Consider the following 26,015-nt stretch of genomic DNA (forward strand, 5'->3'; position numbering starts at 1 on the left):
TTAATCGATATTTTCAAAATCTGTTAATTTTGATAAACTTCATCTTTTTAATCTATAAAACACATATACTTTCGATATCTGATAGGTTCCAAATGTGTGTATGTGTGTGTGTGTGTGTGTATGTACTGGTACTGGATGGAGCTTGACCTCAGGGCCTGGGAGATGTCCCTTAGCTTTTTCATTCAAAGCTGGCACTCTACCACTTGATCTACATCTCTGCTTCTAGGTTTTTTTTTCTGGTTAATTGGTGATGAGAGTCTTACAGACTTTCCTACCCAGGCTGGCTCCACACCTTGCTCCTCAGCTCGCAGTCTTCTGAGTACCTAGGATTATAGGTGTGAGCCACCCATGCCCAGATCCCAACTCTTACTTTCTTTAAAGTAGAATTTTATTGTTATGATGAAGGCGTTGTACAGAGGGGTTACCATCTCACAATTCAAGATGAAAAGGGTGACATTTAACCAAGATACATTGTACTCACCAACTGACATGTTGACTTGAAAGCCCTGTAGCTGCTTAAAGATAATTTAAAAAGGCTTTTCAGAAAGTCATATTAAGTAAGCCAGGCCCAAAGAAACATAGGCTCCATGGTTCCCTTCATTTGTAACAATTAGTACATGTCTAGAATACTCCTAGCAGAGGATCACAATAGCTCAATACCTATCTCCCCTTATGACCATAATAAAATGATGCTAATTGAAATGAACTCCAAGATATGGAAACAAGAGGTATTTTTTAAAACTCTGTGATTTTATTTCTTTTTTTCCTTCATCTTTTTCCCCTTTGACTTATTCCCTTGTTGCCACTGGTTTTGATTTGGTACCCTGTGTCTTGTATATATGTGTATCTGACTTGGGGAGGTTAAGGGGATGAGCAACATGGTGAGACAAAGAACAAATGCAACAGTGATACTCAGGACCCTATGTTGGAAATGAACTTTACAACTTGGGCGGGAGGGGGGGAGGGGGGAAGGAGGGCATCAGAGGGGAGGGACAGTGGGAGAAAATGAGGGAGGAGGAGGTAACACTATGTGACAAGAAATGTACTCATTACCTTACTTATAATAAAGAAAGGCGTTCAGCCCTTGAAAATGAAGATCCTTTACTTTTTACACAATTCACCAAGCTGTTGATTTTTAGTACCCTTTGCTGTGCTCTGCCCCTTACTCCCAGCTTCTCCATGTTTGCCAGCCAGTAATGCTCATCCATGACTTCAGACTTGAGTACAGGGACAGACTTTCTCTCCTCCCCCTTTCCATTGGCATCTTCTTTCTAGTGTTCTAGAGCCAAACCCTTCCTTCTCACATGGCTACCTGGAAGCTGGGGCTTCATCTGAAATCTTATCGCTGCTTGACTTCTTTCACTTCCCCATCCTGTGTCACCCTGCCTCACCCCACATTGCTCTCCCCTAGGGACAATCCCCAAATTACCTGCTTCTGAATTCTTGGCTTTGGGTCTTCTATTGGGAACAATTTTACTAAGACAATATTGCAAAAGGAATAAGAAAGGCAGATACTCATAAAAGTCAATTTGGTATTCTTGATTTGGGTGTTTTGTTTCTTTGTTTGTTTGTTTTAAACAGTTAAATTTGAACTGACACAGGGCACAGGCCTTTCATTTCAGCACTGGGGAGGCTGACTAGAACTCTCATCTGGACTATGGAGAGTTTTAGACTAATTTGGGCTGTCTAGCAAGATCTTGCCTAAAATAGTAAACCAAATAAAAAAAATAAAATATTGGTTGTTTATTACAAAATAACACATGCTCATTGTTTAAAAATAGAAAATACATGTAAGGCAAACTTAAATAGTACAAGTCAGATAATTTATAACCAGAATCTCATAAACCTTGTAAAACCTAGAAAAAGTGCTATTATGCATTACCTATTTGCAAGTTCAATATTACTGGGTGGATTATTTATAAAGTACTTGTTGATGTGATATTGGTAGACTGCCTTCTTATGTCAGCAAAATTTCCTCCACAAAATCTTTTTGATGCTTTGATAGGTTTCTCTACTGTAAAATTTCTTAAGGATGTGATTAAGCTTCCAGGACAGTTAGGTTTATGATATTGACAAGTTATATTGGTTGCTTTAACAACAACAGAAATCTTGACAATTATAATATGGTAATGGAATGGAATGTTCTTGATTTTTAGAAAGTATATGTTGAAGTATTTGGGGCAAGCACAGAACTGCAATTTTCTTAAAGGAGTAGAAACTCTCCATATGGATGCCAAAGAAATCTTTTGTCTAAATGGCCTATTCTGTGGATTTAGGTCTTTCCCAGCTTGTTCCCACAGCCATATTAACTAACTCCCTGAAGCTCTCTCTTCATCTGTCTGTCTGTCAATCTCAATCATAAAAAGTATCTCTCTCTCTATCATCTATGTATCCATCCATTTGTCTGTCATCCATGATCCATCTATTCATCTTTCATCTATCTATTACAAGTATATGACACCATGCCCAGATAGAATTACTTTTAATAAATGTAATACAGTATATCTTTAAAAATTTGACACTTATATGCTTACATGTATGCTTATATGTATCCTTATGGTATAAGCCAGACATTCTATTATATTATTGATGATGAATGGGGGTTTAGACTAAAATGGAATGCCATTCATTGCAAAATGAAACACATTTTCACTGTACCGCTCAGAATTTTTATAGTTGTTAAGTTGTTAACACGTATTTGGTAACAAATTCTTAACGGAGAGATTGCTATGCATTTGATGGAAATATCTAAGGTTTGGACCCTGAACCTTAAAGCATTTACTCTAGGAAGCAACTGCAGTAATTTAGATCTTAAGGGCACTCTCCAGTGCTTTTGCCTTCTCTGTGATGCTCTTCTGAAAAGGCATCATGAAATCTTCAAAGTCCACCTCATATGTAAACCTCTCTCGCCGCATCTCCCGCTTCTTGACCAGCTCTGCTGTTGTGGCTTCAGGACTCCAAGTCTTAAACAAACATTCAAACACAGGCAGTTAGAATAAGACTGCACTGAATATATTGGTATCCAGACAATTTTCCAGACACTGTTCTATTTAAGCACACACTAGGCAAGCATCCCCAGCCTTAAAAGGTTTTCAATAGTTTTAACTTAAATCAATCAGATTTCCTTCTAAATACATTTCACTGTTTCCCCCCTGTTCTACGACATAAGTGGGTCATGAACCTCTTCTGATGAGGGCTATCTTGGATGTGAGGCTCAGAAGTGTTCATTAGTTACTTCTTTAGCCAGTTACGCTTTGGTGGCTATTCATTTTTAGAGTATCAAACTAGGGAAGCAAAGGAATTGGAATTCAATGATACAGGCAAGATTAGCTTCTTATTCAGTATGGGTAGATAGAAACTGGAAAGACAACTCTTTGTTCCTAAAGATGATTCTCCCTATTTAATTGAAGATCTTGAGAAGGCTAGCTTAATATATCTAATCTTGACTAGTATGAAACTTACATGTTCAGTTAGTGGTAATGAGTATGAAGAAGAATATTGGGACTGAGGAATACTGAAATAAATACTTATAAATTCAGGGGATAATAACTATAGGGAAAGCCACCAATCAAAAGGAGATTTTAAACTTAAAGAAAATTATTAATATAGAAATAGTGACAGAGGGACAAGATATTAGGAACTAATAGACTTACTGGTTTGAAAGTGGCAGTCCCTCTCAGAAGGACTCCCAACAAAAATAGTAGTGAATAGCGATAGCCATTGAACAGTATTTTTTTTTTTTTGGTGATTGACATAGAAAACACTTTAAATTACCTTATGAGATCTACTCCACTAAGATCCTTCCAAGTACTTACCCTTCGTGGAACAAATGTGATATCCACTTTCTTGGTATAACCACTGGTAATCAATGAATTGAGATAAACCACATTATCCTTATGTACTTTCTTTTCTTCTGATATGGCTGGTATATTATATACTGATGAAAGTGTTTCCTGAAAACAAGATCCAAACAGTAAGTTGTTAAATCTAGTATCTGCTTTCAAAAATTTATTCTATATGTTACTCAAAGTCAGGAAAAAAAACACATTGAAAAGTTGTAAGCTAGAATTTGAGATAAACAGTTTATTCTAACGACTTTGAGTGTAGATAGTTTGCCTTGCATGACTCTTATTAGTGTTATCAGTGATAGATCATACAAGTCTTCAAGAAGTCCGTTCTTGACCTATGGCTATTGATTAGGCAGAGAATGGGATCTTATTACAATAATAATGGTGCCTATAGTAGAAACTTGAATCTGATTTTTCCTTTTCCTCTTGCCTAGCTTACTATTACCTGTCTATATGCAATCACTTTACCCAATCCTACTACCTACATTTCTCTAACCCTTTCTAATTTGAGTTTTCTTCTTGATTTTCATCCATTGTCTTCTGTCGTGTTGTTGTTACTTACCTCTTCTTTCTTGGAGTCAGGACCATCAGTCTTCATTTTAGACACCTTCATTTTCAGTTTTGTACTCTCTCCTGTTTTGGCCAGGCTATCTTGCTTTTCTTTAATCATCTCAATGATTCTATAGTCAGCATATGCCTTTGCAATATCCATGGCAGTATGACCTATTTAACAAAGAAACACAAATTCTGAGTCATAATACATACACTGAATGATATACTATGTAGAACAAAACTTCAGCAAATCAGTTCTATGCATGAGACAGGAAGATTATTAAAGCCAATGGTATGAGTTTACAGATTCAGATCAAATATTCTCTATTGAAACCCAACAACTACTTAAAGATAATGAAAAAAAATCAAAGAAACTGTGAGCCAAAAGAACTTCCATAATCCCAAGATTTAAAGTGTTACTTACTGGCCCTTAAATTATTTTTTTTTAATTTTTTCACATTACTTAAAAAGTAGATGGAAAATACTACCTTACTAGAAATACTAAACTTTTGAATTTCCAACTGAATTTTTTCTCCCCACCTTGCGTATATTTCCTTTTGAGTGATAATTTGCCTTCCCCTTTCTGTGATATGAGGAGGTCAGTTCCCCAGGCCTGGGGCAGTTAGTGCTCATAAGTGATCTGAGCAGATGGCTGAGTATCATGTTACCTGAAACATCATTGGCAGGTTTGATGATGTTATAATGCTCCCTGTGACTGCAGGGCAGGGCCTGAAGCAGCCAGAGGTATAAATATTGTTTCAGAGCCAAAGGAAGCAATTAAGAAAATGACTACTCCAAACAAGGAGCTCAAATATTTGTTCTAATGACTTTATTCTTGTACAAATTTATGACCAGAGTAGCCTATTTGCTTCCTATAGACAAGGAAGTCTCAATCCAGGAATTATTTTGTTCAGCTTTATGAGGAGTCTTAAAGGTTTCCTGTCTCCAAACAGCCAATTATTAGAAATTAAAAGTCAAAACAGTGACAAGAATTGCAAATGGGTATAATTCCAAAACCACATAACTCTTAGCTATTGATCCACAATAAAAGAACTATTAAAAATTATGCATCCAGAAATTTAAACCACCTTAAATAGATGAATTTTCTGCTATTCAAATTGAATGATTAAAAAGTCTGAGTTTATGTTTTATGAATTTTTTTCCGTTTATGTTTTATGAATTTTTTTCCTATATATCATTTTTTCCAATTTATTGTTTTTTAGAGGTGATATACAGTGGGGTTACCTTTACATGCATCAGGAAATAAGTATATTTCCTTTTGATAGTGTCATCTGTTCCCTCATTCTCTCTCCCCTTCCCTCTCTCCTATATATCCATCCACGAGTTGCATAGTTCACTTTCATCAATGTCCTGTGCAGCCAGTGCACTCCACTGCTGCACTTTTTCACCCTTTTCCCTCTGATTCTCAATATATACAAGGAGCTCAAAAAACTAACCCTTCCCAAATTTAATACACCAATTACTAAATGGGCAAGGGAGGTAAGAAGGGACTTCTCAGAAGAGGTAAAGAATAGCAAAGAAACAAATGAAGAAATGCTCATCATCCCTGGCCATAAAGGAAATGCAAATTAAAACAAACATGAGATACCATCTTACTCCAGTTAGACTGGCCAACATTTTGAATTCTAACAACAGACAATGCTGGTGGGGATGTGGGGGGAAAGAGCCACACTGCTGGTGGGAATGTAAACTAATACAACCACTATGGAAAGCAGTCTGGAGTTTCCTTCAAAAACTAAACATAGACCAATACTTCATTTTAAATGCATTTTATAAAAGCATCAGTCCATGGCAGATGGCAAAGCAACTGGCCCTTTAATACTGATAATCTGAGGAAGCACTGGTAATAAACTGTAACATTGAACCTAAGGATTGTGTTTCCACTGGTAAGCAATGATATGGTTCTATATAAACAGAACTGAATGAGTTGGGAATTTAACATGAATTCTCTCTTTCTATTGTGAAACATCAAGTATATAAACATACCTTTTCTATTTTCCAACTGGAATTTAGCACCCATATCGAGTAGGTATTTTACAGTATCTAGTCTACAGCTTTCAATGGCTCTACTTAAAGGAGTTGAATTGTTGATGGAAGGTGCATCTATTGCAGCTCCATTTTTAACAAGCAGTTCAACAATGTCTTGCTGGCCTGCATGGCAGGCAAAATGAAGTGGAGTCCACAGGAGATTATCTGTCGCATTAACATTTGCCCTGGAAAATAAGAGAAACACACAACTAAAAATGTCAATGCTTCCAAGCACAGGTGGCTAAAAAAAGGCAAAGTAAAGCTTTATAGAATTTTACTGACTTGTCAAATTAGAAACTAAAAGCATTCAAAATAAACTTTAAGCTACATTTTTTCTTGTACTCTGTCGGTTCAGCATTATTTGACAGTATACATTTTATTTAGCTTTAAAAGGCACCAAGACCCTAGAGATTCTGATTTTTGCCAAGGTTAAAATCAAGAAAAAAAATGATAAAACTGGATCTCATGAAGATGAGAGCTGACAGAGAAGAAAAGGTTTTTTTCATTGTGTATCTGTTTTCTCGCATGTCTTGCCATTTAATTTTTATTATTGGTTATTATCTTCAAATAGCTCTACAAGGTGCTTTCATTCTAACATGTATGTTTGTGCATTCAATACATCTCAATCAGAGTTCTCCCTTCCAGCTGCTCAGCTCCCCACTCACACCGACGCCTGCCCCTTACCAGTCTTAAGCAACTTTCCTAGTTCCTTTTTCATATACATAATTGATTATCATATGGCTGTATTTGTCCACCATTCCGTGTTATAATATTTTAAGTAAACCTTTATTATTTAAAAATCTAAGCATTCTATTATTTAAACTGTAGCAGAATTTCTGGGTCCAAAAAGTCAAGTTATCTTTTGTTACTTCATACTTTCATAATATACAAAGATGAATCTTTGACATTGTACTTTAGCAACCATAAAATAAATATCTTGCCAAGTGCACAATCACTGTGCAAAAATGTGTTTCACATATTTTAGTTCCTCTGATCTTCAGCAAATTCTGAGATATGTCCTGTGAAAGCCAGTGACACCCAGCAGAAAGCTGAGGAGAGGAAATACTCAGAAATGTATCCCAGTTTATACAACTCCAACAGAAGGAATTAAACCTGAGCACATTTCTTAGTTTTATAAGCAAAATTTTTATAAAAGACAGCAGGAGAAGGACAATGGGACATTGTCAAATGTCAGTGTGACTGAGATATGTCCTTAGTCACCTTATGGTCATCATGCTATTTGTTAGGATATGGTTAGGATACGTTGGTAGCCTTACAATAGAAGAGGCAGATTAAAAAGTGACCACACACCATCCAGGACACCCTCTGAGGTCAATCTGAGTTGTCCTATCCATCACAGAAGACAAGACACCCAAACAGAGTGAAAAAGTGTGTACCTTCACCTTTGTGTCCCTCCCTTACCTAGTGCACATGCCCTGTATGTTTCTTAACCTGGACCCTAATTGTAGACTTCACCGATGAAGCCCTTTCCTGGGCTCCTCAGATTCTAGCGCTGTTATTTCTTTTGCTCTTCTATTTCCCAAAGTGTAAAGACGCATGAAAATGGAAAGCACCATGCCAGTATTTATTGTTTTCTTTGATAATGGCCGTTCTAACTGGGGTGAGGTGGAATCTCCATGTGGTTTTGATTTGCATTTCTTTTAGGGCCAGAGATGCTGAACCTTTCTTTATGTGTTTATTGGCCATTCTTACTTCTTCTGAGAAGTCTCTCTTTAAGTCTTTAGCCCATGGGCAAAAGGGTGAACAAATGCAGCGGCCATACTCACTTGACACTGTGTCGAACATGCACTAAACCGCAGGTGGATGTGGAGGAGAGGGAAAAACTGGGAGAGAGAGAGGGAGTGATAGTGTCCAAAAGGAAATGTACTCTTTACTTGGCTTATAAACCTGCAACTCCTAGATACTTCGCCTTTACGAGAAAACAAAATTAAAATGCATTAAAAATAAATACTTAAGAAAAAAAGTGAACCTCGCACCACCAAACCACGTACCCTTTTTCAAGAAGAAACTTCACGACATCTATGTTTCCATTGGCACAAGCCGTCATGAGCGGTGTCTTGTAGTACCTATCTTTCATATCCACAGGTATTCCGGACTCAAAAGCCTTTTTCAGGGATGCCATATCTCCTGCCTTGGTGATGAAATTAATGTTTGAATATATCCTCCCGGTATCATCAATGTACCACACGGAGTCATCTTGGATGGGATGCTCTGGCGGGGCGTCTCGGGTAAAGCGGCCACAGTCCGTCAGGTTTTGGTAGGCTTCGATCATGTAATAGGGTGGCCCACCGTCTGGCCGCCCTGGGAATGCTTGCTCGGGGATGACGCAGATTGGGAGGGGTAACACGAACTTGCCTTTCTTGCCCTTTTTGCCCATCCCTTTCTTCTTTTTCTTTGGCCCAAAAGATCCCAAGACGTAAGCCTTGCCTAAGTATTTGGTTCCTTTAAAGAAATCGTTAATGCTGACTCCCCCTCCTCGGATTTTCTCATGCAGTTGAGCTACGAAAGCCAGCTGATCCGCGTTCGCAAAGCTTTGTCTTTCCTCCAGGGTCTGCACGAAGTCTTCTTTGCTGATGGTGCCATCGCCTTTGTCCACGATGGCAAAGGCTTCCCGAAGGAAAGTCTCGTGCTCTATCGACCAGTCGTGCAGTCTGAGGGCCCACACTGGGTTGGGATTTTGGTCTCCCTGTTTAGCCAGTTTATTAGCAATTCGCTCTGCTCGGCGTATTTCTTTGCTTGCAGCCTTGAAGCCTCCATCTTTTGCCACAGCTCTTGGTGTTTTGTGTTCTAAGTTTTTCCATTTCAGGTCACAACCTAAAACAGGAAACGTTACTATTAGGAACAGTGCCAAGACCTCTTCGCAATCCTAACAAATGACGCGTAGCAAACTGTTCATGATCAGAATCCCAAAGTGGCAGTCACTCTACCACTGAGCCATGCCTTCAACCCCTTAGGACAACTAAAAAAATATAGTTTAAAAAATTATATCAGAAAAAAACCCTTTGTCTTCAAATTGTATGCACATAGAGAACACATTGGGCCACTATAATTATGGAATTTGATTGTACTATTTCTCCTGAGATTTTAGCTCTGTGAATTAAGAATGTTAAGTTGACTTATATCTGAATTAAGAATGATTAGGTTGACTTCTATCTGTTACACTTGTCTCTATAGATAGGTATTTCAGATAACAATGTACAGGAAAATATTGCAGGACTCATTACTTGTGGCTTTGACCAAGTGTGGTCAAAAATAAGATATGTTTAAAAATCAGAAAGAAATTTCAAAATCAATGCCACACATGTATTATATTGCTTAGGGAAGGTCTTACTCCTCTATTACTGTCAGTTATGCTTAAATTGTTGCATGATATGCTCTCAATTTTATGAAAATGTACCTCCACAAAGAAAATAGTACCCCAAAAGTAAAGTATTATTGAAGGGTGGCATTGTGTTTAGTGGGAGTTGAGTGGCATTATGGGAAAAATGAATTAAGCAGGCATTCTGAACACATCCAAAATCCTCCCAATTCCTTCAGTATGTGCATTTAATTTGCACACTAAAAGAAGATCTTGACCATATACCCGTGGGCACCAAAGGACTACTGCATTTCAAATAACATATTGGATAATTGCTAAGGAGACCTAACAGAAATAAAAGGGCATACTGGAATTTGGAAAAAAATAATATAGGTTCAAATTAGTTCAGAATATTTAAAGGATTGTTTCTTATTGAATGATGCAGACTTTAAATCTATATACAATTATAAGCAATATTTTATGTCTCTCCATTAGATTAAAATAATTTGTACTAATTAATTGTTTTGTGATAAGATCATATGAACAATCTTAGCAGTAGAAATCTGAGTTAATGAAATCTGAGGAGTCCAGATTTTTAATTTGTGTATAAGTTAGACATATTTAAAGTATCTGGAGTTTTTTTTAATCTACTATTTCGCAATCCACCCTTTCTATGTTCAGTCCAACAATAAAGGTAAAAGGATTTGAACTTGCTTTAGCTTGCCCCTTCTTCTAATTTCCTTCTACTTAGAAACTTTTCCATGGATAAACAACTTCAACATTTCAGCCGATGATCTGATGATCTGCAAGAGCCTAAGGTATCTTCTTTCCTTTTGACTTCAGACTTAGGGTCTCTTCCCTTGTGATTACAGTCAGCTCTCCACACCCAGGGATTCAACTAACAATAGAAAGTAGCTGAACACAACTTGCAGCTGTTCTGAACTGTATACTTTCTTCCTTGTCATTATTCTCCAAGCACTATAGTTTAATCCTTTATTTGTTATTATGTATGTAGGCATGATAAGTAATCTAGAGATGATTTTAAAGTATACAAGTGGGCAGGTTAAATGCACATACTGAAGGAATTAGGAGGATTTTGGATCCTGAAGACAATCCCCTACAGATAACCAAAGGACAAAGGTAAAATTGCTCTAGCAGCAGGAATGGGGACCCACAGAGGAACCTAATACAGAAAGGTATCTTAATGTGGGAACAAAAAATTCCAACGAGTCAAAATGCTTTACATTTGAGTACAGAAGAAGCTAAAATAAACCCTGGGAGCTTATTCAGAGATAAGCATTGCATTGGTAAAGATTTCTGGGACCTCTGTCTTTTGGATTTGAGACTCTCAAGCTGAAAATGTAGCAGACAACATTGCTGTTCTGGAATTTATGCTGGATCTGGCGATGTGTTTGTACATCTAAATACACTTTAGAGCTCAGAGTATTTTCAGACCTTAATTTAGAAATAATTTTGTGATTTTTTTCCAGGAAGATGGATACTTTCTGCATCACTGAGCAAGGCCTTTGTGTATAATCCATGCTCAGGCCCTTTGCTTTTCAACATGCTTTCTGTTACTTGATCTGTGAGATACATAAATAATAGGATGCATATATGGTGGTATTTTTCCCAGTAAATAATTCAATACAGTAATGTTGAAAAAAGTTGATTAAATGTGGGAAGGGTATTAATTTTTAGAAACAGACTATGTGAAAAGTTAAATGTCAGGATAAACTGCTCTTGGTATTTTATTTGAAAACAAGACCAATGAGACAACTGGAGGGGGCAAAATTATACTTTATGTATTTTTTCTTTATTTGTTAAATAGTATATTTTGGGGGGGAAATATATTTAGGAAAGAAAAATGGGTCAGTTATTATACTATTAGGTATATGGGCCTGTTAGTGCTATTCATGTTAATGTTTATAGTATAGGATAAGTGTCAGTGACTTCTCAGATTCTCTGCCTGTGTGGAGGATAGCAAAACAGAACACTCTGCTCTATTCAGGAGTTTTGGGGCTTTTTATTTTTCTACCTATTTCCCATGAACTGGAATAAAGCAGACAAAATTCAACAGAATGCAATGCCATCTCTAATAAAGAGGTAACCTTGAGGTTCATTAAATAGCTAACTAGCAACAAATAGATTCATATTTCTAAGCTTAGCTCCTAATATTTTCATTTTAAGAAACTCATTAAGCTATACCGTACATAATAGAGTTCATATCTCCAAGCTAATAGCTACTTCAGAGCTACAAGAAAAGCTGAAATAACAAATACTGCTTGCATTATTAATTTTCTGTAAAATTTTTCATTTTATTTTATGTTTTCCCCAAGCTATTTTCTGCTATAACTGCAAGATCTCTAGAAAAAAAATATTTTTGCATTTGGCATTAACAATGCCTTTAAATAAAATAATTAAAAATTCAGAACAAAGGAAATGATTTTCAATACATGCCTTTTGTTAGACTTACTTTTTAAGTAAGTGAATCAAATCAAATTTCCTAAGTCATGAGCTTAGAAAATTAAAAGTAACCTAAAGGATTGAATGAGATGGATATTCTTCATTTATATCATTAGATTCATGATTCAGTGGGAAAGGACATAAGATACACATACAGTTTTCTTTCTATGTATGAGTGAAGTTTGGCTATAGAAAAAGGTATGAGACTGGCTAAAGAGTCTGGCTAAAATTCCTCACTCATCTGTGACATGGGTAAACCATAAACACCTTAAGCTCAAAATTGCTGACATTTTTACCTCGTTGAGCTATGTATTTACAGCAATCCGCAAAACCACCCATGGCAGCATAATGAAGTGGTGTGTTCCCATTCATTGCAATTATCCCCATGTCTCCATTGTAGGCAAAAAGAAGCTTCAAAATCTGCAACATAAACAGTGAATTTTGTAGAATAATAGTAATGTACTTTTAGTAATAGAATATTTAATCTCTGCAAAATCCAGCTACTTCAAATTGACATAAAAATTTAAAAAGTAAAAGTTTAGTTCCTTAGGTTTCCTAGCCATATTTTCAGTACTCAAAACCGTAGTGTATACTATAACTCAGGCATTGGATGTTTCCATCTTCAAAGTTCTATCAGCCATTATTGATCCGGAGTGCTGAAAATCCTACAATCAGCTGGAACACTATCATTTTGGTACATGTAGGTACTTTAAGAAGCTTCACAATATAGCAAAGAATGTCAGGGGAATAAATTCTTTACCCATCACAGTACCTATCGCAACAGGGAAGAGACTTAGAGAAAATAAAGGTCAATAAGTTAAAACTCGAGGAAATTTAAAGGCATTTTAGATGAAATGCAGAAATTTAAAAAATTCAGGATAACATTTTCTTATTTTGATTTACAATAGCACTGAATCAATGAGATATCTTTTGCTAAGATGCCAGAATTGCTAGAATTTAGAATTCAGTGTATTATTAAATGCACAAAAGCACCAGGAGAGATGCATGTGGTCTGATGTCAACCTCTCCACAGTTCCATCATGCCACATTTAAGATTCCAATACGTAATGGAGGAATAAAATTAAGTAACAGGTGACAGGAATTTTGATTTGTCCTGGTCAAAACTACACAGAATAATATTATTAGTAACCTCAGAGTGAATATATTCACAAATAGATACAACTGAATTAAAGGTGGGATTTATATGGTTGAAGTTAAATTTTAAGAATTACTTGAGGATATTAAAATGGGAAGGATTAAGGAAACTTAGAGGAACATTCAACTGCATAATACATAAACTTTTTGAGAAAAAAAAGTTTTGGCAACACATTTTTAAAGCAGAAGAGCAGATTATTACATCAAAATAGCCTCCTTTGGCAGCAAAATGGGCAGCGTGGAGTCTCTCATTGTCGAAGGCATTCACTTTGCCTCCTCGTTCCAGGATTTCTCGGACTAGTTCCAGCACCCCTTCTCTCGATGCCTCCATCAAAGCTGTACGACCTGTGGACTGGGCATGGAACACACCAGTGCTGTTATACATGCCATCATCAAAAAGCACCTGCACTGCAGATTTGGCACAAATTCATTTACAAGTTTAGTTCTCTATGTTCTTATTAGCGTCAATGAGCTGCACAAGGGTTTCATTTCAACATGTCCATATATGCATATATTATTCCTGGTGAAGTCTCATCCCTTTTATCACCCTCCTTCTTCTCCATTATTCCCTTTCCAAACAACACTTAATAAACTTCCTTGTTCCGTTTTTCACACGTGTACATCAAGTATTTGGACCACCCTCACTCTCCTCCATCTTCACACTCTCTCCTCCAACTATTACCCTCACCCCAGGTAGAAGTTGTTCTCCATTTCTGATCTCCATTTATATATATATATATATTTTTTCCATTTATATTTTTTACCCTATTCCAAGGGGTTTTTAGTGTCAAAAAAGAAAGAGGAAACATGAAGTAAATACTATAATGCTCAATGTCTAGAATGTGGAAGTTTAAAATCACCGTCAACATCATTCTGCATGATCCTGTGAGAATATCATACTAAAAAAGTATGCTTCTTGCAGAGAAGGATGAGCAAAAGTGAAAAAAAGAAAATATATGCTAAAATTGGATCACATTTATTTTCTAGTGAAAATAAAATCTATTTTGTGGATGTCTGGAGGTGAAAGTGTAAGAAAACGCAACCAAATACCCAGTTGAGAGGAAACCACACATCCATGAGAGATAGCAGAAGTACCTATTTTCTTTCCAGAAGAGTAAACTATTCTTAGGCATTAGTAATTATTTTCTACTATTTCCTGTAATGACATTTTGACAGTATGCATGATTAGGTAATTGACTGCCAAGTCATGAAGCTAGGAAGATAATGAGAATACAATCATCTCCATGCATTTTGAATCAACATGAAGTGAATAGTCTGTAAACTAACAAGATAACTTTGCTATATTTAAATGCAAAAGATTATACCAATAGAACCATAATAGAATAAAGAAATGTTTATAATCACAGGAATAGTCATACTGAGTTGAAAGCATTTGGATTGGCTCCTTTCTCCAAAAATGTCATGCACATATCTTTAACATCATGTGCTTCTTCACAAGCTCGAAGAAATACTGGTTTTCCTTCATAGGTAACATTGTTGACATCTGCACCATGCTCCAAGGCAATCAGAGCGCAACGATAATGCCGCTTAGTGGGTAAGATGCAGTAAAACAAAACACCTGCAGAAAAATAGAAGCCCCTTAAACTACTTCATCAACAGCATACGTAATATATATAAGAAATATATAATTTTTAAATCTATATCTACAGAGATGGCAGGGAAAGGCACATCTGCCATGTTTCCCCTCTGAAACAACCAAGACAGAAAGGCAAAAGAGAAATCTTTGATAGAGATAATGTTAGGACTGGGAAGGTGGCTCAGTGGTAGAGCGCTTGCCTTGCATGCATGAGGCCCTGGGTTCGATTCCTCAGCACAAAGTTATACTTAATTTCTCTGTTGACATAGCAAAGTTAGGATGTGGCCTGGGGAGTTCTGGTCAACCACGGGGTCTAGTATTTTTACAGACTATGCTCCTACAGTCCCTTCTTGGAATCTGCAGGGTGGGTGCTACCAAGGGTTCCTGGTGGCACCCTGGGTTCCCTCTGAATTCATTTGTCTGGAGCAGAATCTTGGTGTAAAGAAAAGACAAAGAGATGGAAAATGTCTCTACTATTTTGACAAATGATTTGGTTACATTGAAGAGAGGAAAACATTACATTTCTCATACTTAAGACCTACAACATACAGACCCTCAATATATTCATGTCAAAACTCTTCTGCATGTCAGGGATATTGTTTTAACCCCAGGGCACAGTGTTGGTAAGTAAAATCCTGAGTAAACAATGAACTCTAAACTAACCTTTTAGTATTCTCACTCCAAAAAGAGGCTTCATTCAAACAATAAGACAAGCATATCAGCATGTGAAGGGTGAAAAAGACACTAAAATAGAAAAGTACAAGGATAGCCCAAGACCATGAAAGAAAAGAACTGAACACAAAAGAAGATGAATAGAAGGAAAAGATGAAATCAGCCAGCAGAACTTAAGAAAGAAATGGTAGGAAAAAAAATTAAAACAACTCTGGAATGGAAGTCAAATAAGAATCAGGAAAAAAAGAAGTAGAGCAAACATTGTGAACAACATGGTCAGAGACCTGAAGGAAGACATTAAGAAAAATGTAACTGAGATGAGTTCAAATGGTCTAGAGAGGGGAAAAAAAGAGAGATGGAACTTGTCAGTAGAAAAGAATAAAGATAACAGAAAATTATACCATATAATAAAATAAAACTTGCTTCAATTGAAAAACCCGAATCTAAAGATTGAGAAAAGGATACTGGTTCCAGAGAAACATTAAGAACTGCCATATGCTAATGAAATGGATTTGCTTGTAATAATGACAAAAGCAATTCATAGTTAAAATCTTGACCTAGCTTGACCTAGTGAGATAGAACCTATCTCACATCGTTCCAAGATCCATGTAGGCATTTAAATACCAGTTTTATCCTTTAGAAAAAATGTTCATGAGCCACATCAGTCTCCAGTAAATAAGATTTTGGTAGCAGAGAGATTACTATGGAATAAGCAGAACATTTTGGCAAGAATCAGCTAAGGATTTGCAAGGTGAGCGAGGGTCATTGATAAGGGGAAAGAGACAGTATGACACAGGCAAACTGGGAGTTCTGCTGAGTCAGCTAATAAGTGAAATAAGATTGTGCATCTTTCTCAATTTATATTTTCAGTTTGTTTCCATGTGCTTATGTCTGGCGATGTTCTCAAGCCAGTCATCTGTCCTTCACATAGATAGGTTTAGTAAATTAACTAAATGTCTCTTGTATTTATTACAAGTAGGTACTTAACTTTGTTTCCTATTTTAACTTACATTTTTTTAGATTTGTATGCTATAAAAGTTCTCAATGAGCATGTCTGTTTTATATGTATATGTTTTGAGTGTGACTTAAATGTTTGTTTCAAACTTCAACAAAGTAAACTTTGATACACTGCACAATTTTTCAAAACATGCTATGAAACTTGGAGTGTTTTTAATGTCCTACTTTATGATCAAATAAATATGGGAAATAATACCATCATTGGTCCAACAATGTGAAGAAAATATGCTTAAGATTGTACAATTGGTTGGATCGCTAAATAGATTCCATAATAGAACTAACTTTTCATGTGCTTAACAGCACTTAACAACCCTGTGATTTCATGGTCTGTGGAATAAACTGAGAAATTCTACTCTACAAAGGTTTAAGGGCCTGTTCTTTTTCTTTGTTTTCTTTTTTAAAACCCAAGTACATTTGACCTCTAAATGCATCTGAAGCTTATTTTGTTATGTGGTTCTATTAAATAAATTTTCTTTTTCTTTGTCCTCTCCTTTTGTTTTAAGCAAGTCATCTATCAAGTCTCAACTCTGGAGACAGTTACGAAAGTAGATTTCACTCCTGTCAGCAAACATTATTGCAGTAAAAGGGGATTCATTTCTCTAGTGTTGATGTTAATGGCTTTGTACTTGTAGCAATTCCCTGGGACAACTGATTAAATCTACCAATTTATATTAAGCACTACTAGTGTTATCTTGGTGATTTTCATGAGGCTGGCTTAACTCTTACTCTGCTTAGGCCTAACAAAACCACCCAGACCATGGTCTTGAAATGGGACTTGGACGTACAGCTATTCAACCAAATAATCCTCAAAACACTGTGTTTCCAGATATGTGAAAAAACTGATACTAAAAGTTGGAGTTTATGCTAGTAACCACAGGCTCCCAAATATGAGTCTTTTCTATATAAGACTGCTAGGGAGATTCCATAAAATCCATCTGAAGTCCTAAACCTAGTACTATGCAAGGTTCTAAATGTGTGGAATCTTTTGTTCAAATAAAATTTTCTGTCTGTCTGTCTGTCTCTATCATATATCTCTATCTATCTATCTATCTATCTATCTATCTATCTATCTATCTATCTATCTATCTATCTATCTATCTATCTATCTATCTATCTATCTATCTATCTATCTATCTATCTATCTATCTACTACCTACCTACCTACCTCTATCTATCTATCCATCTATCTATCTATCTATCTATCTATCTATCTATCTATCTATCTATCTATCTATCTATCTATCTATCATCTATCATCTATCATCTATCTGTTTCTCCATCTCTGATGGTCTTCGGGTTTGAGTTTGGGACCTCATACTTTCTAAGTGTTCTAAGATTTTATATTTTAAATGGATGGTTGTGGTAATGTTAGTGTATGTAGGAGATATTAATCATTCTTGCCACATAAAAGAAACCACCAAACACAAATTAACTCACTTCTAATTTTCTTTTTCAATGAGCGAACTCTCAAGAATGTTTTCCCTAAGATATACATAAATTGTTCTTCAATTATGAGGAGGCAGTACCACCCTTACACACAAGAGTGAGAATCTAGCCTTTCATATAAAAACAGTGTGTAATTCAGTATTAAAACTGAAAAAAAATCAAGGTATCTGCTTTATTAGTTCCTGGCTGCAAAGTGAATTGCATTTTGCTAGATAGAAAGCTGGCGCTGTTACCTTTTCCTTCATTGTCAACTATAGTCATATCAGCATTTGCCTTGGCTAACATTTCCATTGACAACTCATGGCCCAGTTCTGCAGCCCTCATCGTCGGCGTACAGCCCATTTGGTCTTGTACATCAGGGTGAGCGCCAAGCCCAAGTAGAAAGGTGACCATGTCAATGTCATTGGCAACAGCGGCCAAGTGCAGGGCACTAAGTCCATCAATAGGCTCTGTGAAATTGATCAGTTCAGGGTATCCAAGTTTGGTCAGCTTCTCTATCTGCTTCTTGTCTTTGTTGCGAACACATTGAAGAACTTTGTAGACCTGCAGGTTCTCAAGTCTCCTATTTGCTAAAGCCATGTTTGATCCGCTTCTTGAAAATGTTTCCGGGGCTTAAACAAAAACTACAGCAGCAGCAGCAACACAAAAAAGGAAAACAAACAACACAGGGTTAATTTTATCACCCTTGTTATCATTAAGTATCGACATTTTTTAAACCTCTAGGAAGAGAGTTTATTGCCTGTAGAATGTTTATCATAACTTGTTACTACCAACTTCAAAAATGAGAGTTATATATAAAGAAATATTTAGCTGGCATAAAGTTCAATATATTTCTAAACAATCCTCCACTGTAATGAGCATTGGTTTGCCAGGTGGTTTTCTTCTTACCAGACTTAGTCTCCCCTCCTCTTATTGTAACAGAATTCCCCCACAAACGGACCCCCCTCACCTTCATTCTCTGTGGCAGGAAAGTGTTATCTTGACCCTCTATACTCCTTCTTCAAATACGTCTGTTTAGGCAGTCAGAGCATCTGTCCCCATGGCCTGGGTCTCATTCCACACCTATTCCTTCTCAGTCTCTTGGCTGTCTAATCATCTCTCTGTGGTTGTGCAATGGCCTGGGAACGGTCATCAGGAGTCCCCTCACCATCTTACTTTGTGGTATTGGTATTTGAACTGGCCTTCCTCTTGCTAGGCAGGCATAGTATCAATGAAGCAATACTTCCAAAACTTTTGGCCTTTTTAGTTGGGTCTTGGTTTTTTCACTCAGTAGGCCTAGGACCATGATCCTCCTATCTCTACCTCCCTCTCATAGCTGGGATGGCTGGTACCAACATTCCTAGTTTATTGATGTGGGGATTTCACTAACATTTTCCTCTGGGGCTAGCCTTAAACTTTATCTTCCCAATCTGCCTCCTGAGTACTGGGATTACAGTGTGAGACATTTTACTCAGTTGTCAGAGTTCTTGATTTTTTTTTTAATCCTCAGGAACTCCCTAAGTGACTAAGCCTACTTTCAGCTCAATTTTTGACATAATATTTCAGATGTATGTAACCATTGATGAATCTCCAAAGAGTTCAAACGTTATTATCCACTCATCTACTCTCTTAATTCTCATTTGTGTAATAGACTGAGCAGCAGAACTCAGAACATTAAAAAAATCATTTCCATTGTCCTAGTTCCTTATAAGTTACAGTTGTTCATTTCTTGCTATGACTAATTTAGAAGTTAAAATTATCATAGTACACATACACAGTATACATCTGGTCCACTGCCATGTTTTTAAGCCTCCAAGTGTTGTATTAATGTATTGATGGTAACCATTTACTAAATGAGCTTCTGTTAAGTCACTTAATCCTCACAATAGTCATATGAGTTAGGTGCTCTCACTCTTTCCATCTGAACGTGGGAAGCATAGAAAAGTTCCTGTCTGACCCAATGTCACATAGCTGGTAAATAACAATCTGGACATTCTCTCCCTGAGCATCAACAACAGTGTCCCAAACCTGGCTGCACATCATGATACCTGGGGTAGCCTTTCCTTTTCTCATTTTATTTTTTAGCCTTCAGTTTCATTTTTTGTCTTCTTTTTTTTTTGTCAGTCATAGGGCTTAAACGTAGGGCCTGGGCACTGTTCCTGAGCTTTTTTCGCTCAAGGCGAGCCTTCTACTACTGTTAGGCACAGCTCCACTTCTTTCAGTTTCTTATTAGTGTACATTAATTGTACAAAGCAGTTTTATCATGACATTTCCATTGTGGCATAGTGCATTTTGGTCGAATCACCTTCTCTATTGATCTTTCTTGTCTCCCCTCCCCTGCTTTTGAATATAATGTTTCAATTCTTTTTTTTTTTGTTTGTTTGCTTGTTGTTTTTGGTGCCAGTACTGGCCTGGGTGCTTGATTTTTTTGGACAAAGCAATAATGCAAGAAGGAAACGAGAAGTCAACTATCTTTTTTAACAGAAAGTATGATCTTTTAAAAGACCTTAAGATCAAATGCACTAAAGAAGTCACTGAAAACTCATACATCTGATAAACACTTTTGGCAAAATAGTAGAATAGAGAATCAACATATAAAATCAGTAGTTTTCCTATATACCAATAATGAACAGGCTAAGGAAGAAATCAGAATATCAATCCCAGAAGTAAACCTAATGTTGAAAAGTAAAATACCTGTACAGGGAAAATTATATAACTAGAAGAAAACAAAATACATTAGAAGATGGAAAAACTTCTCATTAATAGATCAGCAGAATCAATCATGAACATCGCTATATTATTGAAAACATTCTACAGACAAACAAATCTTCATCAAAAACCCCAATATCATTATTTCACAGAAATAGAAAAATCAATTCTAAAATTCATATGGAAGCACAAAAGACTCCAAATTCTCAAAACAATTCCAAGCAAAAAACAACAGTGCTAGAGGAATCATAATACCTGACTTCCTATGGTATAGATCCAGAGTCATAACCTTTAGTTTGGCATTGGTGAATCACGCCTGTAATCCTGGCTACTCAGGAGGCTGAGACCTAGAAGATCTCTGTTCAAAGCCACTCCAGCAGAAAAGTCTACAAGACTCCATTTGCAATTAAGTATTGTGGCTCAAGTAGTAGGAGCCACCCTGAGTAAGCAAGCCATGTGCAAGACCCCTGAGCTCAAACCCAGTGAGGGCAAAACCAAAATAATAACAAAGCAGCATCATACTGTCAAAAATGGACATGAAGACCAATGGAACAGAAGATCTGGACATATGCCCACAGAGCTAAAGCCTTCTGATACTTTACATTTATGGTTTCTTATCTTTAAGTAGTTGTACAAAGGGATTTCAATTCAACATATCAAATATAAGCACAGTGCATCAATATTGCTTCTTCCATAACCCTCCCCCATCTATCTTAAACCACCACGTCTCCCTTCAAGTTACGTGGTTCCATTTTCATATATAGGAATCTGTTTTGCCAAAGGATTTCTGAGAAAGCAATCTATTTTGACATATATTAGGGAAAAAGACAAATGGTGTTGAGAAAAGCACAAGTAGAAGTCTGAAACTAGATCTCTGTCTCCATCACTTACAAAAATAGCTATTCAAAATGGAACAAAGAATGTTTGTAGTTGGGTCCTTCAGCTTGAATTCAGGGCCTCTGGTTTGTTGGAGACCTTTCTGCTTCAGTCATTTCTTGCATGTGCTAATTTTTTGCACAGGAACAGGCTTTGACCTCAATCTCCCATGATTGAGATTGCAGGTGAGCACTAACACTCTCAGCTGAAAATGTATCAATGATCTTAATGTAAGGCCTGAAAGTATTACATGAAAACATAAGCCAAACACTTCCTGATGCAGGATTGGAATCTGACTCTTCCTGAGTCAGATTCCAGTTACTCAGGAAATCACATGAAATTAAAAAGCTTCTGTACAACAAAGAAAACAATCACCAGAGCCGTTTTCTTGATATCACCTGACCTCCTCCATTTTCCCATTCCTGATAATAGTTCATCCATCTGTCTGCCTTCTTAGATTGAAAACACAAGAGTTTCTTTTATTTCCTTTATAGAGTTTCTTGCTCTTTTTTTTTTTTAGTAATTTCTTGAATAAAAAAACACAGCAAGTTCATTTGAGAGTGAAAGGCACATCATGAAAGTCGTGAGACTCTGCATTTAAAGAGGGGTCCCAAAGAAGAGTCTTTCCCTTCTCTCTTTAAATTCATCAGCAAATTTTGTCAACTTCACCTCAAGTACATGTCCTGACATCAACCCCCATTCTACCATGTTTGGCCGCATCATTTCCACTGTCTTCCAGCCTGCCCCACTGTTACACAACTGTCCCATGTAATCCACTCTTAATAGATAAATGCTACAAATTCTCCTAAAATATAGCACACATAAGACCAGACAGGAGTCCCACTCCCATCATTTTTACATACATATTTTTAAGCATAAAAATGTGAAACACCTTTATAATCACCATTAAGATGCTAGTAATAATGTTTTACCTGTTCTAGCTTATAGCTATCCATTCCTGAGTGAGGTATAAATGTATATGCATTTTTTCTTGATTTAACAATGGTTTTGTCCTGCTTGCTGTAGCCTCTCTCTACCCTTCAATTAGTTTATAACATATGGTAGACTAGGAAACTAGAGAAGGCAGCTTGTAAGATAGACCATTTGTATAAACACTCTCCAAGTAAAACTTGGGCCTCTGTGGCCTGGTTTGGTGACATGTACTTCTGCTTCTATTTATGGTTTGAGGTGCAGTGTCAACTCCATACATACATAAAATATACTAAGAAGCTCCTAAATAGCTTACACCAAATGAATGCCATCTTATTTGTGAGGACAGAGACTTCCTAGTAAGACACTTTAATGGTATCCCAAGGGAGAAAAAATGGCAGTATGTGAGACACTGTCAAATCAAGCTACAATGGCTCTGTTTACCAAAGATTGTATGCCTACCACCTAAAGAGAGGTCCTTTGTAGTATCCATTGCAATTAATTATAAGAGTGACCAAATGCTAACACTCATGCCCCAGGAGGAAAGAAAATGTCCTGCCCTCCAGACTTGGGAAGCACCCTGTAAATGATGAGGTGTATATAGTTTAATCAGTAGGAAGGTCCTCACATGCACACATAGCTGTATCTTTCTCCCTCCAGAATCAGGGTCACTTCTACTCACTGTCTGTAGGGACAATTTCACAAGATATTGGAATTGAATAACATGTCTTGACTCAAGGTCCATGTTTGGAATGTGAATATCCTGAAATTATATGGCAATCGGTGCTATTGTGTTTGTGTTCAAGTTATCTTTTTTTTTTCCTCCATGGGGAGATATTCATAGGGATCATCAGATTCTAAGTGGGGTCTAAGAGAGAGCTAGAGTAGATTCATTAGAAAGAAAACTAGAGGAAGGCAATTTTGGGCAGTGGAGTGTAGGATTGGAGGGAGAAATCTGTGGCGATTCTTCCTTTTTTGCATCATTACTTCCACAAGCCAGTTGTATGATAGGTCACCTGCTAAATAGGATCCTCAGTTCCTTCATCTGCGAACCCACTTCCTGAGGGTAGTTGAAAAGGAAACTAGATCATGCTTGCCCGAGACTTAGCTATGAATAAATAAACCTGGGTTTGGGCTCCACCCACAAGCGACTGTTTATCTGCTGTAGAAATCTATTAAGGCAAGGCTAGGTGGTAACGTGGAAGATGCTCCTCTCACCTTTTAGTAGTCTGGACAATCAAGAGCCTCGGATTTCCAGGCACAGGCGCCCTTCAGCCCAGGAGGATGTCTGGGGGAGTCCTGGGCTCTCTTCCTCTGTTGCCCAGCACGGATCCCAGCCACCACCTTGGGCTTTTGGAGCCCACCTTAGCTTGTGGGAAATGAATGATGTCCCTGTGGGTAGAGCAGGCGGGCTGGCACGCGGGCAGCAGGACAGGGTGTGTGTGTCCATGGGCCCTGGGCCCGCTGAGGGTGAGCGCGGCACCAGATGATGAGCTCAGGGTGGGTGGGGGTGGCGGGATAGGATCGCAGAGACTTGGCAGATTGTGAGCTTCAGTCACGCAAGGCTGGGTTGCTAGGGCAACCATCAGGTGCGCGGCGGGGCGGGGCCCGCCTAGCCACGCCCACCGCCCGTTTCCTAAGGTGGCCGGGCTGGGGGTCACAGGCGAGGAGGAGGAGAGGGGGGGCAGGATCTTCGTCTGCTCTCGCTCGGGATTTGATTAGGAAAGTCAAGCTGCAGACTGTCAGCGATGATCAAATGTACAAGGATGCATTTCCATAAGGTGAAATGGAATAAAGCCATCAATTCTCCAGTGAAACGGAAAGGGCATCTACTTCCAAGTGCTGTATATTCCTGCAAACCTTCCCAGAAGTGTCTTGTGTTTGTCCACACTCTAGAAGATACACCCGCTTGCAAATCTAGAGCAAATAGATCATGGAAATAGCTTTATTTCAAAGCCTACAAATGCACCATAACACCCTGCTTCTTCCTCTACATGCCTTTTCATTTTTTTAAAAGGTGAAATCTTCAGCTTTTGTTGGTTTATGTGAATATAAAACTTATCAATTTTTTTCAAATAGCATTAGCTTCTAATCAAAAGTAATGTTCCCTCAAATCCAGCTATTTTATCTTCCACTCAGATATTTAAAAAACATTTAAAGGACTATCACACACAAATACTATACAATATATGGAAAATGCAAAGAAACATAGTATACTATGACTAAAGGAAAATAAGTTTGGAAACAAACAAAAAAGAAAAGAAGAAAAAAGTGAAGGAAGGAAGAGAAAAGAAAAAAATAAGAAAAGCCTGGTTTTACTATTGGACCCTGTGTTTTTCTATTCACTTTCATTATTCCCTTCTTGATCTCAGTAGTATTGTCTGTTCAGAATTTTGTACTTCATACTCTCAACTTTTCAAAAACGTGTGTAAATAATATGTATTTAGTACATGTTTTGAGATTTGTGAAAAGTGTAGAAGGTTGTATATTGCTTTATTTTTTCCCCTTCAACATTTTATTCTCCAAATTAGTTTCTATATTGATGAGTGTGTGATATATTTTTAGCATCTACTGTTTAAAAAAGACTGTTAGGATCATGTCTCTACATTGTCTTTAGGAACATCAGTTCAAGAATTTCTCTGGGACATATACTCCAAGTAAAATTTCTGTGTCATAGGCTATAACATCAAGATACCAATAACATGCTTAGATTTCTATCAACACTTTGTGTCTTAACTAAGCTTTGGTTTCTTCATGTATCACTTTTTTGTCCGTCTAGTGAGCTTTTCAAGAATTTCCTTTGCTTGCTCTGTTTATTGAATATGTAAGCCTTGATGCATTGAAAATATTGAGTGCAAATTCATTGTCAAACTACACTATTCATTCTCTTAAATTCTTATATAACTTCAATTATTTTAACTAAGTCAAGGCATCATTTCTTGAATTACTGCTTCTTAGTGTAGGCAGAGCCTCACATTTGAGTTTGATTTATTGACCTGGTGGGTCTGGCAATTGGTGAGTAAGTCACTCAGTAACTCGAGCTTCAGTTTGGTGAATCAAAATCATACGACCTGCCATGATAAACCACAAAGACAGTAAACATAACAATGTAATTAACACTATTTTGGATCTATTGGACAAATATTGTTGATTTTTGTGAAATGCTTCAATAGATGAACACTTTGAATGACAGCATGTCAAGGGTGATTTTCAATTTTGGAGACAATGTTGGTGTCAAAATGAACCTTATTAATCCAGGAGGAAATTCCTAAAGTTATGTGAGAAGAGAAGAGGGAAGAGATTAGTAACATCTAAACAATATAGATTAATTGGAAACGACTGGTGCAAATATTTTGAATAAGGGCTGGTTGAACTTGTTTTGTTTATGTATTTGATATTAACA

General features: G+C 37.1%; 1 protein-coding gene across 1 annotated transcript; it reads right to left on the reverse strand.

Annotated features, from left to right (window-relative positions):
• Positions 1-2,804: 2,804 nt before the first annotated feature.
• Ankef1 (ankyrin repeat and EF-hand domain containing 1) lies at positions 2,805-18,697 on the reverse strand. The gene is made up of 9 exons (XM_013010635.1): positions 18,352-18,697; positions 14,766-14,965; positions 13,589-13,738; positions 12,528-12,651; positions 8,462-9,284; positions 6,408-6,634; positions 4,411-4,571; positions 3,816-3,953; positions 2,805-2,963 (listed from the first exon to the last, which is right to left on the reverse strand). Exons 1-9 carry the CDS (start codon positions 18,695-18,697, stop codon positions 2,805-2,807), a joined length of 2,328 nt encoding a protein of 775 aa, XP_012866089.1.
• Positions 18,698-26,015: the final 7,318 nt, after the last annotated feature.

Source organism: Dipodomys ordii, unplaced genomic scaffold, assembly GCF_000151885.1.
Source record: "Dipodomys ordii isolate 6190 unplaced genomic scaffold, Dord_2.0 Scaffold13, whole genome shotgun sequence".
NCBI classification, from domain to species: Eukaryota; Metazoa; Chordata; class Mammalia; order Rodentia; family Heteromyidae; genus Dipodomys; species Dipodomys ordii.